At 38.2% G+C, this 12,536-nt stretch overlaps 1 protein-coding gene across 1 annotated transcript in view; it reads right to left on the bottom strand.

Moving 5' to 3' along the window:
* Nucleotides 1–749: 749 nt before the first annotated feature.
* The window catches only part of RABL3 (RAB, member of RAS oncogene family like 3), a 36,738-nt gene continuing 24,951 nt past the window's right edge, over nt 750–12,536 (bottom strand). The window contains exons 5-8 of the mRNA XM_026494409.4: nt 11,114–11,264; nt 7,065–7,136; nt 3,530–3,568; nt 750–2,971 (exon numbers count right to left, since the gene is read on the bottom strand). Of these exons, the coding sequence (XP_026350194.1) occupies nt 2,906–2,971; nt 3,530–3,568; nt 7,065–7,136; nt 11,114–11,264 (328 nt within the window). The 3' untranslated portion in view covers nt 750–2,905. The remainder of the gene's footprint in view (nt 2,972–3,529; nt 3,569–7,064; nt 7,137–11,113; nt 11,265–12,536) is intronic.

Below are 12,536 nucleotides of genomic sequence, written 5' to 3'. Positions count from 1 at the left end.
GTAGTCTCCAGCTCCAATTTTACCTCAGGCAAACATACCAGGGAATATTGAGAGGCTCAGGGTTCTCTCAGGGCTAGACCATCTGGAACCTTCCCTCTCCTACCACAGTGATTTAACTCAGTCTGGGGACTACAGAGGAATGAATTTTTTATTTCCTTTCCTTCTTCCCCCCAAAACAGTATCCTCCTTTGAATTCTAACAGATATTAAATCAATGCAGACATCCTGTTAGACCTTCAAACTTCTTAAAATAGATGCTACTTGTGCTTTAAAAATTTCAATTAAACCAACACTTACTAAAAACCGGTAGAAGGTCCTCCGTAGGCTGGGCGTACACGAATGAAACGGACACTCAAAAGCTCTGGTCACGGCAGCAATTAGGAGCTCTTCATCTCAGTCTGACAGCCCAGCACATCAGTTCCACACCGTCCATTTTCAGAATGGACAGATGACCAGCAGTGTCAAGGCACCTGGAATCCACCATGGATGCCTCAAGTTTAGGGGCTTCTGAGAACCCGAGCAAAAGCTGCTATGGATCAACCCCTTTGGAGGCAGCAATTCTCTTCAGAGCACGGACGTGGAGAGGCCACCCCAAATCTTTAGTTGGATTCCAACAAAGGGCCCTGCCACCTGAGGGACAGATGAGTGACCATATGCCTTCATGCCTGCTTGCCTCCATAATACATAATAACATTGATTAGACATCTAAATCACAACAGGAAAAAAAAAATCTCTATTGCCAGTCACTTGTCCCATCAAGAAAATTAAGGATTTAATTAAAACTTTTCAGGAAGTATTTCAGTATTTACGGTTGTTGGTTATCCAAAAGCAATTTTGATGAGCAGGTCCCAGGAAATCTTAGCAAAAATTATGCTTCTTTTTGAAGAACTTTGGCTAATAACATAATAACATTCATTTTGGCAAACAGCCTTGTTTTGCTGCTACTAACACTTGCAGCAAATTTACCTTGGATTAAAAATTATTTTTTCCCAGAAAACTATAATCCAGGGAATCAAGCCTGACAGCAAGAAGAAATGGAATTGAGAAGTACTGTTAGTTTTCAAGGCTGACCCTGAAGCCATCAGTGATGGGTTACTTTAATTTTTTAATAAGGGAGAAAATAAATAAATTGAGATAGATTTTTTAATTAAGAGCAAGAAAGAGGAAGAAAGGGAGAGAGAAGGAAAGGGTTATATATTAATTTTTGCTTTTGTGTTGGTGTATTTTATTTTTTCACAATGTAAGTATATATTTTTTTAATTTATTTTTTAAAAGAGGAGTACCAAGAGCTTTAGCTGGTTCAGGTCTTTGTGTATGCATTTGCTTTCTGCTTCCTACCTGCACAGCCTCTGTCACAACTGGCTTGTGCCAAACTCCACATACAGAGCCTGATTTGCATAGCTCTCCTTTGTGTCAAAAAAGAAATCAGGGCTAAGTCTTGTGGCGGAGGATGTGAAGAAAGACTGCAGAATATTCTAGCTGATGAAAAGTGCTTTAAAAATCCTTTTCCAAATTCCTACAACTGCCTTTCTAAAAGCACTGGCTAACATTCTCATTCTAAGATCCTCTTTTAACATACCTTGATTTCCAAAGTACTTCTGAAATTGAATTAAAATGGAAGAGAAAATGAATTTAGTGTTTTTTGCCTAGTTTTAAAATGAGAAGCTGAAATTGTGTGCTTATTACTATTTTTTTTAATATGGAACAAAATCAGGAATGAATGCGAAGACCTGCTGCAGAGCCAGAGCAGGAAAATGGGTGTTGAATAAGGCAGCAAACTGCAGTTTCTGGAAACGAGGTCTATATATTAAAGAAGAACCAGGGCAGAGAGAATTAAACAAGCAGAAAAGATGGGTAAAAAAAGTAATGATGAACAATTATGCACACACGCACATATACCGACGCCCTCAAAAAACGGATTATGAAATCTAAGAATTCTAGTCCATAATTCATGTAAATGTGTTGCTGTGGAACTTATTTTTACTTCTCTCCATAAATACAATGTTGACACAGACAATAATATTCTTAGTTTACTGACTACAGTTAAGAGACATATCAGGAGTTGACTTTTTCCTAAAAAAACACAGAAACTGTTTCTGAAGAGGCTATAAATCTCTCTCTCTGCCCTCGTGCAGGTCTGAGATCTCACCCTACCTATTTCCAAATAAAAAACAGTAAGACAGTGCAGACATCTGGAAGCTAGAGTGAAGGCTTTAGTGAGCTGCCCATTTCTCGGAGAATTCTTTTCTGGTACTGCTGTTCTCTATGTATTATTAATCTATTTATATTTAACTCCAGCTATGAGTCCGCCTCTTCTAGCCACTGAACCACTTGCAAAGGAGAGACGAGGGAGACAAGGGCTGCTATTATTAGGCATCCTTGTGTGTGATGAGAGTGGACACAATTAAATAACACCATTTTGCTTCTTTGAAAATGACAGAGACTGTCTGGGGTGTACGACCCAGGGCTGGTTAACATAACCTTTCCCCTCAAGAGGGTAAAACTACAGAGATACATTTTTGAAGCACTTAATTAAGGCTTCAGCAAGGAGTGTGGGAAAATTACAGACCCATAAAAACCTTCCAGTTCTGGGAAGAGTAAATTTTCTCTGCAGCACTCGGTCACCGCTCATTTACTGCGTCATCGTGACAACATCGCAGAGTTCCACAAGGCTTTTACATAATCTGTAAACAGGGACAGAGAGGTGAGGAACAGAGAGGACGGGGACAAAGTTCGGACCTCCCACACAGTCACTTCCTCTCAGCTTTCCATTAAAGGGTGAGGCTGACGGGTGGCATTTTAAGATGATTCTGTGAAAAGGCGGAAACATTAATAATCAACACGGCGTGAAGGACGCTGGACGCCACTGCCACGGCTTGCTCACTCCTCCAGACGACGAGCGTCATTCAGTCATAATGAAGGCTCTTTAATGGGCCTCCCCCAAACCTTTTCCGATCAGGAAAGCCTGGAATCTGTAGGCAAGAAAGATAATCACGTTAAGTCTCAGCACGCAGAGTTCAAATGCTAATAGCCTTTACCATTTTCTCCCTTATTTTCTGTGCCTGTATGTCGGCCTGCTGTTCCTTAAAGAAACATCATTCTGAGGTTTGACTCAGATCAAATAATAAAATGAATTCTACCAAAATGGAAAACATTTGCCAACAGATTGGTGCAAGTGTCATCGAAATCAGGGAAGATGAAGGCGGCTCTCAGAACATCCACCAACTGCACTTTATATGAATCGCCCGCATCGTGAGAGGTTCTGCGTAGACAGCCCTGGAGCCCAAGCAAACGATATTCTTCTGTCATTTTATAATACAACTTTATCCCAGCATTCTTTTTGTTTCTTAGAACCTTATTTTCCCTTGGTCTGATTTTTTTTTCTTTTGTGTTGAGCAGGACAGAAGAAAATGCTTGTGCGTACAAAAGATTTCCCCTTACTTTTTTTTTTTTAACCAGTTCTGAAAGTAAACTTGGAAATCACCTCTCTCCAAATTTAAGAACCCACTTTATCAAGAATAGATACAGACCTGATTACCTTCTCTTAGAAAGTATCTCTTCTCTATGACCTGTGAGAAACAAATAAAGATTTTAAGGGCTTAGCAAACATCCCTGGAAAAGCGGTTCACTGCAGTTGCCCCTAATGGGACTAAAAGGCTTATATCCAAATTAAGAGTCTTCTCAATAGTTACGGACATCTAGTACAATGAGTTACATCTAGTGCTAATAAGATCAGGATTGTGGGCGTATTTCCATAAAAGCTTGCCTCATTCCCTAAAGCATTAATAATAGATTAAAAAATAAATGAACACACAAAAATGACTAAATAATCAGAGAATGACATAATAACTCACGCAGTTCCCAGTGTACGGGAGCAAATCTGGCACAAGGTTTCCTAGTAGTCAGCCCAAAGATACAAAACAGAATCCATAAGATAAAAGCAGAGCACTTTTACTACTATAATAGTACAGCTATTCCTCACAGAGGAGTCTGTGTAATGTAGTGAACTGCCACGTCCCTGGGTGATAAATTCGGTAGGTGCCCAATGGAGATCAGAAGCATTCAATGAGCTTCTTTCCCTGGACTGAATCTGCACCCTTGATTCAGTCATTTCAGAACCGTCTGTATTTGGTCGGCAGGAGAAATGAGGTAGAGCAGTGGATGTATCTGCACAAATCCATCACTGCTATTGAAAAACAGCTCTCAAAATATATGCCCTAGTATAATGAGTTTAAAATGGGTTTAAAGTTAGAGTTTAAAATTCAGATGATAGAAAATAATTTTATTTTTATTTTTATTTTATTTTATTTTTTTTATTTAAAGATTTTTATTTATTTATTAGACAGCCAGCGAGAGAGGGAACACAAGCAGGGGGAGTGGGAGAGGAAGAAGCAGGCTCCTAGCGGAGGAGCCTGATGTGGGGCTCGATCCCGAAACGCCGGGATCACGCCCTGAGCCGAAGGCAGACGCTTAACCGCTGTGCCACCCAGGCGCCCCAAGAAAATAATTTTAAAAAATAATGAGGGGTACCTGGGTGACTCAGTCGGTTAAGCATCTGACTCTTGGTTTTGGCTCAGGTCATGATCATAGGGTGGTGAGATGGAACCTGCTCAATGGGGAGCCTGCTTCTCTCCCTCTCCCTCTGCCCCTACCCCCCTGCTTGCATGCATGCTCTCTCTCTCGAATAAATAAATCTTTTAAAAAAATAATGAATTCTGTTCTCTTCAGAAACTGTAATATTTGCAGAGGCAGTATGATTTTCTTTACACAGAGCTGTTGTGATTAAGAAAAGCCAATTAGATAAGAATATAGATTAGCTGAAGATTAACTCTAAGACACTGGAATCCAGAATTATGAAGCTAAGAATTCCCCTGTAAGAGCATGGCATCTTCTTCCACGGCTACTCCACCCTGCTTTCACTGGCTTGATGACCAAATCATCTGGATTCTATCGTTGAGACTGTGGCTGGGTTACTTTTAACCACAGGAGACCCAGGGTAAGGTTGCATTAACTGGTCCCAGAGGTAGAAAAGCTGGTTTGTGATTAGCATAGATCTCAAAATGCTTGATCCCATAAAAACCAACAAGAGGCTGACTTTCTTTCCCTCCACAGCAAGTCAGGAAAATCCTATCATTCTAGAGTGGGGAGGAATTACTACTAAAGGGAGTCTGGAGGAATAGCCAGATTCCCTCTTGGAAAATAAGTCTTCATACTAAATTCTGGAAGATATGATAGAAAACTGGGCAAAATTTAGTTGCTGGGTCCTGTGGTTTCAGGCAACCACCCTAGTCTGGAGATCTCGCCAACCTCCTAACCCACATACTTTTCACGGCTTTAGGTAATGAAAGAAAAGCTACCTTTTTGCTGTCGCTCATAATTCCCTACTCTCAACTTGCAGTGTCTTTCTCTTACCAAATCTTGCTCTCTTCTTAAATCTAACCTCCTTCTGATTTTTTTTTTTTAAATCAAGTCTTGCCTGACAACTCGGGTCACACTAGCCTATAAACCATTGTTTCTCTAGGATCTAACTTAATACATTTTAAAAAAAATTTTATTTTTTACTGACGTATAGTTGGCACACAGTATTATACTAGTTTCTAGTTATTACAACATAATAATTTGACAATTATATATATTATGAAATGCTCACTACAGTAAGTGTGGTTACCATGTTACCATACAAAGTTATTACAATATTATTGACTATATTCTTTATGTTGTACTTTTCATCCCCGTGACTTACACATTTTATAACTGAAAGTTTGTACCTTTTTATTCCCTTCACCAATTTCCAAATTAACAAATCATTAACAAATTTAAGCAATATATTGTGGAATCTTTCTGTGTCAGACAAGGATCTATAAGCTATTGCTCTCAGGGGACATAAGAGTGTATCAGATGGGGACATGGGTCTAAACTAAATGAAGTTCTTATGTTTGAAGTTTGAAAATAACGTGGAGAGAAAATCTGGTCTCTTGCAGTGCTTCCCAACATTTTTCATGTCATGGCACATTTAGAAAATACTAATATTTGTACAGCATACTGGGTTAGGTGAAGGGGGTTGCCGATCACTCAGCCCAGGGGACTCTGGCTGCTTGAACTGAGGGACTCACTATGTTGGCACACCTGTACCGATATCTGCCACAGTCCGGCTGGGAAGTTGTGCAATGAAGAAAAGATTTCCCAGTGGTCTAATATTAAACAGGGAGGGATGTGGGGCTTATCTTATCATGACATAATGGACAAAAGGGCCAAATATTAGATCCCTAAATGGTAAAAGAAAAATGATTCATAAAAAAGAGGTATGAGAAGGGCTGTGTCTTTCTTGCACCCTTAGAAGGAAATGTATAATACAGAAATTAATCTTTTTCAATAATACATACAGAAATACATTCTCTTTTACTTTACTATGTCATGTCAACACTAGACAAACACCTTAAACTTGGTCAACACTATGTGTGGTGCAGCCATTCGGCCTTGTGAAGGAAAGACGAACAGTGCTCTCAATTACCGGTATGCTGAGTCATTCTACATTTTCATTCCAGTTCAGGACATAAGATGATGCTAACAAGAGTCAATATTTGGAACACAAGCTTTCTGATAGGGAAAATTAGGGAATCTGGGAGATGACATAACCTTAAAAGTAAAGGTAACATCTGTGTGGAGAACAATGATAGCTGAGAGGGCAAAAAGAACTTTAGGGCTTCAACTCAGCAGACTCTCCTGGGTTCAGTGCCTTTTGTGGGCGTTGAGGGGATGTGAATAAGTAGAAAAAGAGCAGGAAAATAGGAAAACATAATTTGTTTTAAGGAGAGAAATTAGGAATCTTTTAAAACAACGCATTTAAATCCAGTAGCTTTCATCCTTTGCTTAGAGAACACCGGTGATAAAATAAATACGTCAGCAGCCCTTGAGCAATTATACCAACAGATAAGAGAGACCAAAACAAGTATTCAGGCTATGAAGTTCAGGACAAAGGCATAAAAGGCCAAAGCATTCTACAAAGAATATAAACTCTCATAATATACAAATTAAGTTTAAAAATAACTTAATTGAAGCTATTACCTTATCAAAAAACCTACTGAGCTTGACAGCATTGGAAGAACCTGCAGCCAAGCACCGCAGATTTGTGCAATCCTAGAAGACAAAACATAAGATGCACCATTAAAAGTTAAGAAACATAAACTCTTTGTTAGTCATTACTGTTCCTGTTGCACATTTCTATAATAAAATGTTAGGCATAATACTCTCATCAAATATTCAAGTAATTTTCAAGTTATGACGCACAAAGCAAAGAGGAAAGTGCTAAAAGGAAGGTAAGGCCACTTTTTGCTATTTATTGAATTTTAAAGGACATTGAACCAATGTATTCACCATCAAATAATTCATAAAGGAAGACAGGATTTCTGATCTCACGAATAACAAAACCAAGACACTAATCATGTGACCTACCTACATTTACCCTAAAAGCAGAAACAGAGCCATTAAAAACTGTTAACGCTTCATTTTTTAGTACTAGTCACCCACCAGCATCATCTAATTAAGTACTATGCAGTTCACACGAATAGCAGGAATCATGAAAATAAGGAATTAGATGAGCAATGAACACACGAAACAGCTGCCAGGGATTTCTCACTCGTTGAATGCAAAGTACTACACCACTTGGTAGGCCATAAAGATAATAATAAATGATAGATCTATCTTTTGGTAATAATAAGCAATAAAGAGTAAGTTTATTATTATTAAATATCATTATTATTTAATAACAATTAAATAATAATAAATAATAGATATATTACTATTAAATAGGATTTCGAAAAATAGGGAAAAAATGGGGCCCAGGAGAGACCAAACATTCTGGAACATTACAATGAGATAACTAGTAAATTACAATGATCAGTAAAGATCTCAAAAGGTTTATTATCGTTTTCCTGGAATTTCAGTGTTAAGTTGCTTTTACTTGTAATAATTAACTTGCCACCTCAAGAGATAGAGCACCTTGAATTTTACCTCAAATACCACCTAAGACCAAACTCTGAAGACACCGTGTAGGCTCCTTTACAAAGATGGTATTTGTCTTTCAGTTGCAGATGGTGTGTGTTCCTTGGGCAATTACTGAAATCACTGTTGTTGCATTTATTCTATTTTGTAATCTCTAAAACCACATGATTCCTTTCGGTAAATTTTGTAATAATCACCTATTTTATCCACATATAACATTTTGAGGCTCACATTTTTAATTTTGGCTGGAAACTAGAATACATTTTCTAAAACCACACACAAAAAAGAGACTACAACAAACTTTTCAAAAATCATAGACTACTAGAAAAATTAGGTCCTTGAAAGCCAGCAAGTTTTGAATCTGAGTATCCGTCCCAACATCTCTAGATTGTGTGACATTGGTTAGGTTACTACGCCTTTAAATTTGGGCTTATTCATTTGTGATATGAGGATAACATAACACTTATCCTACAGGATTTTTGTGTAAATTAAATAAGTCAATGCATGTCTGGCACATACACAGCAGGTACTGAAATATTAGTTCCCTTCTCTTTTCATTCTAAGAAAGTGCTATCAGATTGAATTTTCAGGCACAAAGCACCTAACATAATAAAAAAGTTAATTCCGTGTATGGATCAAATAGACTGAGACATCATCGTGCGAACTGTTGTACTTGAAATGTCTGAACACGTTTATATGGCAGTTGGGGCACGTAAGAGACAAACCTAAGGCAGACTCATGTTAGACATGTTTTACAAAATGGCTATTGATTACATGGTCATCACAATGTCAACACTTCAGAGATGATTCCAAATAGAGCTACAGTGCTAAATATAAAAACTAAATCAAAGAGCAAACAAGCAGAACCTCCCAAAACCTAATTCTAGGGCTCACAGTTACAGGTTGACTAGGCCAGAGAAACACTATGATTATAGGATGAGGATTTTAGAGTTTAAAGAGCCATCTGCCACTGATCATGGCTGAGGGCAAAGACTGAAGATTAATAGCTTTAAATAGCTTGTCTAAGCTTAAGAAAGGAATATTAACTAGGGAAGATGCTTCAGTATAATCACTTTGAAGTAAACAGAGAAAAATCTGTCCTAGACACAATAAGCCTAACAAGATTTTAAAAAAATAAGTAATCATCTCCCTGTTTATAATTTAAACCAACTTGTTTTTCAGGCACAAGATGGTAACTTTGATTCCATCTTTGATATATACATTTATGTTGATTCTTATGTTTTTTTATAGTTTTAAGTAAATTCATATAGCAACCAAAGATGCTAGCACTAATATTGTCACATTACATTTTTACTTGAGGCTTTATACTTACTTGCTGAGTCTCTCTGACTGCTATCTCTTTTTGAAACTCGTATCAAATTTTCCTCCTCATTTTTTCTTCCCCTGCATCCTCAAAACCCTCTTGTTGTTTCTGCTGTGTTCTTGAAGCTGTACACTGACAACAGGCCAAAAGTATGTTGTATATGAAGTCTGGGCAAACCATGTGCCAAGGTACCACCACTTGAGTACCTTTATATCTCGTTAACAATTAAAAGATGGCCCTGCCTTTGCAAGGAAAATAGGAAAAACACATACCTAGGTGATTGTCACAGAAACCCACAGGCACTACAAATAGATACATTCCAAAATACATTGAAAGTAATTACTGGAACAAATGAAGTGTATTCATTCCCACTGGAAATAATGTTCAAAGTAACTTCTGCACTGCTTCAACAAGGATATTGTATACTCTGTGTAACAGGAGTCCTCTGGAATACCATGGCCCAGTGCAACGAGCTTTTGCACTGAATATTTACACTGAATGTTCCATGGTGGCGGGTGAGAAAAATAAGGTACCCCCACTACAAAGCAGAATGTAAAAAACAATGGAATGGCAGGCAGAAGTTGATTCCGTTACGGGGTAGAGGTTGGTTTGAACCAACCAGTGTTCACAAATGTTGATTTACAGAGAAAGGGCATCAGAATTACCTGAGTCATTAGTTAAAATTACAGAGTCTTGGTCCTCTTGTCAGACCTTATGAATAAAAAGCTCTAGCTGTGGGGCACTTATTCAAATTTTTTCACAGCTACATCGATAACATGAATATGCAGTCAGGTTTGGATAATCAGTGATCTAGATGATTTCTAAGAGTTCTTTCAACCTAAGATTCTAAATGTTAGCTAGAGAATAATTAAGTGGAAAATAGGCTTAATTGTAGCGCACTGGCTCTGGAGTCAGAGTGCCTGGTTTGACCTGTGTCACTATGGCCTAGCTACCTCTCTCTGGTTCTAATTTTCATCTTTAAAATGGAAATACAGTACCTACCTTATAGTGTTGATAGGAAGACAAATCTGAGGTAATGTACAGAAAGCACCAGAACAGTGCATGGCACATAGTAAGTGTTCAGTAAATTATAGTCCTTAGTGTTATTAAACCATCACTACCACCGTATGCTGGAATTGCCGGGGCACTGAATATGTTGCAGAAATCCTACTTGTGAACAACGACATATAAACCGTGACCAAAACTGCTGGCCGGGATCCTTCTCTGGGCAACACCATCTGGCTTACGTGAGAACTTTTCTTAGCCTTTTTAGTGGCTGGGTGAAACTGAGCTACGTATCTCAGGAAAAACCTCAATGCTCTATATACACAAGTTTGTCTGAACCACTGCTCATGAAGCACTCCTAGTTTACACTTTGAAGTTGTCTCATTTATCTATCTGTTTGCCCTTTAAGTTAAATTCTGTAGTTTAAGAAGCTGAGAGGCTTTTCTAAAGCAAGAATAATCAAGGTGTCAGTGACCCTTCTTTGTTACCTTAATTATTTTGATTTTGGTATGATCTTAAAAAATCTTTTCAAGAAAGAGCCCAAGATTTGTATTATACACAGAACAAAGTTTGAACATTTCAACAGACCAGCATACAAGGAAGTTGAACTGACTGTCCCCATCTGACAGTCGACGTTGATTCCAATCTTCACTACATTTTGGACTAGAACCCAAGTGCCTGATTTTAGTATAAAGCTTCTTTCATGATAATTAATGACTTGTTAAGTCTTTGGTTTTGCCTTTACCTAATGATAACACAAATATACATTAGTGAAAATACATACCAAATTAATTTCTTCTGCATTGAAATCCTCAGCCAGGAAAGCAGTTCTAGTTAAAACTTCATGGCGCTTGGTTTCATGAATCTGATCCAGTTTAGTCCCTATTACCAACAGGGGTATTTGATTATCAGCAAACTGCTCCCGGTCATAATCCCTGTGATAAATAATAATGAAGAGGTGAATAAGGGACGCCTGGGTGGCTCAGTTGGTCAAGCGTCTGCTTTCGGCTCAGGTCATGATCTCAGGGTCCTGGAATCAAGTCCCACATCGGGCTCCTTGCTCAGCGGGGAGTCAGCTTCTCCCTCTGCCTGCTGCTCCCCCTGCTTGTGCTCTCTCTCTGACAAACAAATAAAATCTTTTTAAAAAAAAGAGCTGAATAGAATTTACTTCTCTGATACAGACGAATAATGTTTAAATGCAAGTAGTTTATACTATTTTACTAATACTTTACTGACTCTTGCTCATCTACCACCTATAAACCTCCTTTGTCCCAATTTCTTCCATCTCCTTGTTCATTTATCAACCCATCCTCACCATCTATAGAGTTCCAACTATTCATCTAACTATTCAAATTTTATTTTCATGAGTCTCTATAGACGACTTGAATAACTAAATGCCCACCAGGTATCTGAAAGTAGGCTGATTTGACTTCTCTCAAAGCTCTGGCTGTGATAGCTCAGGAATTCTTCTAGGTAGATACAGAGAGTGGATTCAAACCTCAGCGGAGCGAAAACACAAGAACCTAGCATGGCACTCAAACCTTTTGCCAGAGGGAAAAATGGCAAGCCTCTAGGGTATGCATAAGTTCTATACCTACCATATACATTTCTGTCTATGAATAGTAAAGAAAAATAGATCATTTCAGGAAATTAAGAAACAAGGAGGCTGAAGGCCAGAAAAATCAGCCATAGATAATGAAAGCCTGTCACAAGAGCCATGAGAGACAGAGGACAGGTGATGAATCACCTAGGGTACGGGGCCTTGGGTCACTGGCTATTACAATCCTTTTTTCCCCCCCTATTTTTACTCAAAGGACAGAGCAGTGTTTTCTTCTATTACTGAAAGGAACATAGAGCCCAGTATCGATCAATTAATTTAATTCTATTCACATATGAGAAATAAAACAGATTTGGATTTCCGACCTGTTATAAGCTCAATTTACGATAGTCAGCAAAATCTGGCTGCAAACACCTTATGACAGTAAATCAATATTGCACAATACAATCAATACAACCCAGTTGAGCATAGCTTTTCTTCTTCCTTTGACATTATTTTCTTTCTCTTTGAATAATCTAAACTGGGGGTGTGTAAGTGGGTGTGTGCAAAATTACCAAATCTTTTTGCACTTCACAATAACCTTACAGAGCCCCAGTTATTGTTCGGCATTGGAACACAAGCATTTTGAACTATGTAACCCCCTATTTCT

This window comes from Ursus arctos, unplaced genomic scaffold (genome assembly GCF_023065955.2).
Source record: "Ursus arctos isolate Adak ecotype North America unplaced genomic scaffold, UrsArc2.0 scaffold_4, whole genome shotgun sequence".
Lineage (NCBI taxonomy): Eukaryota > Metazoa > Chordata > Mammalia > Carnivora > Ursidae > Ursus > Ursus arctos.
Note: the sequence above shows the minus strand (reverse complement) of the source record. Positions and strands in the feature narration are given on the sequence as shown.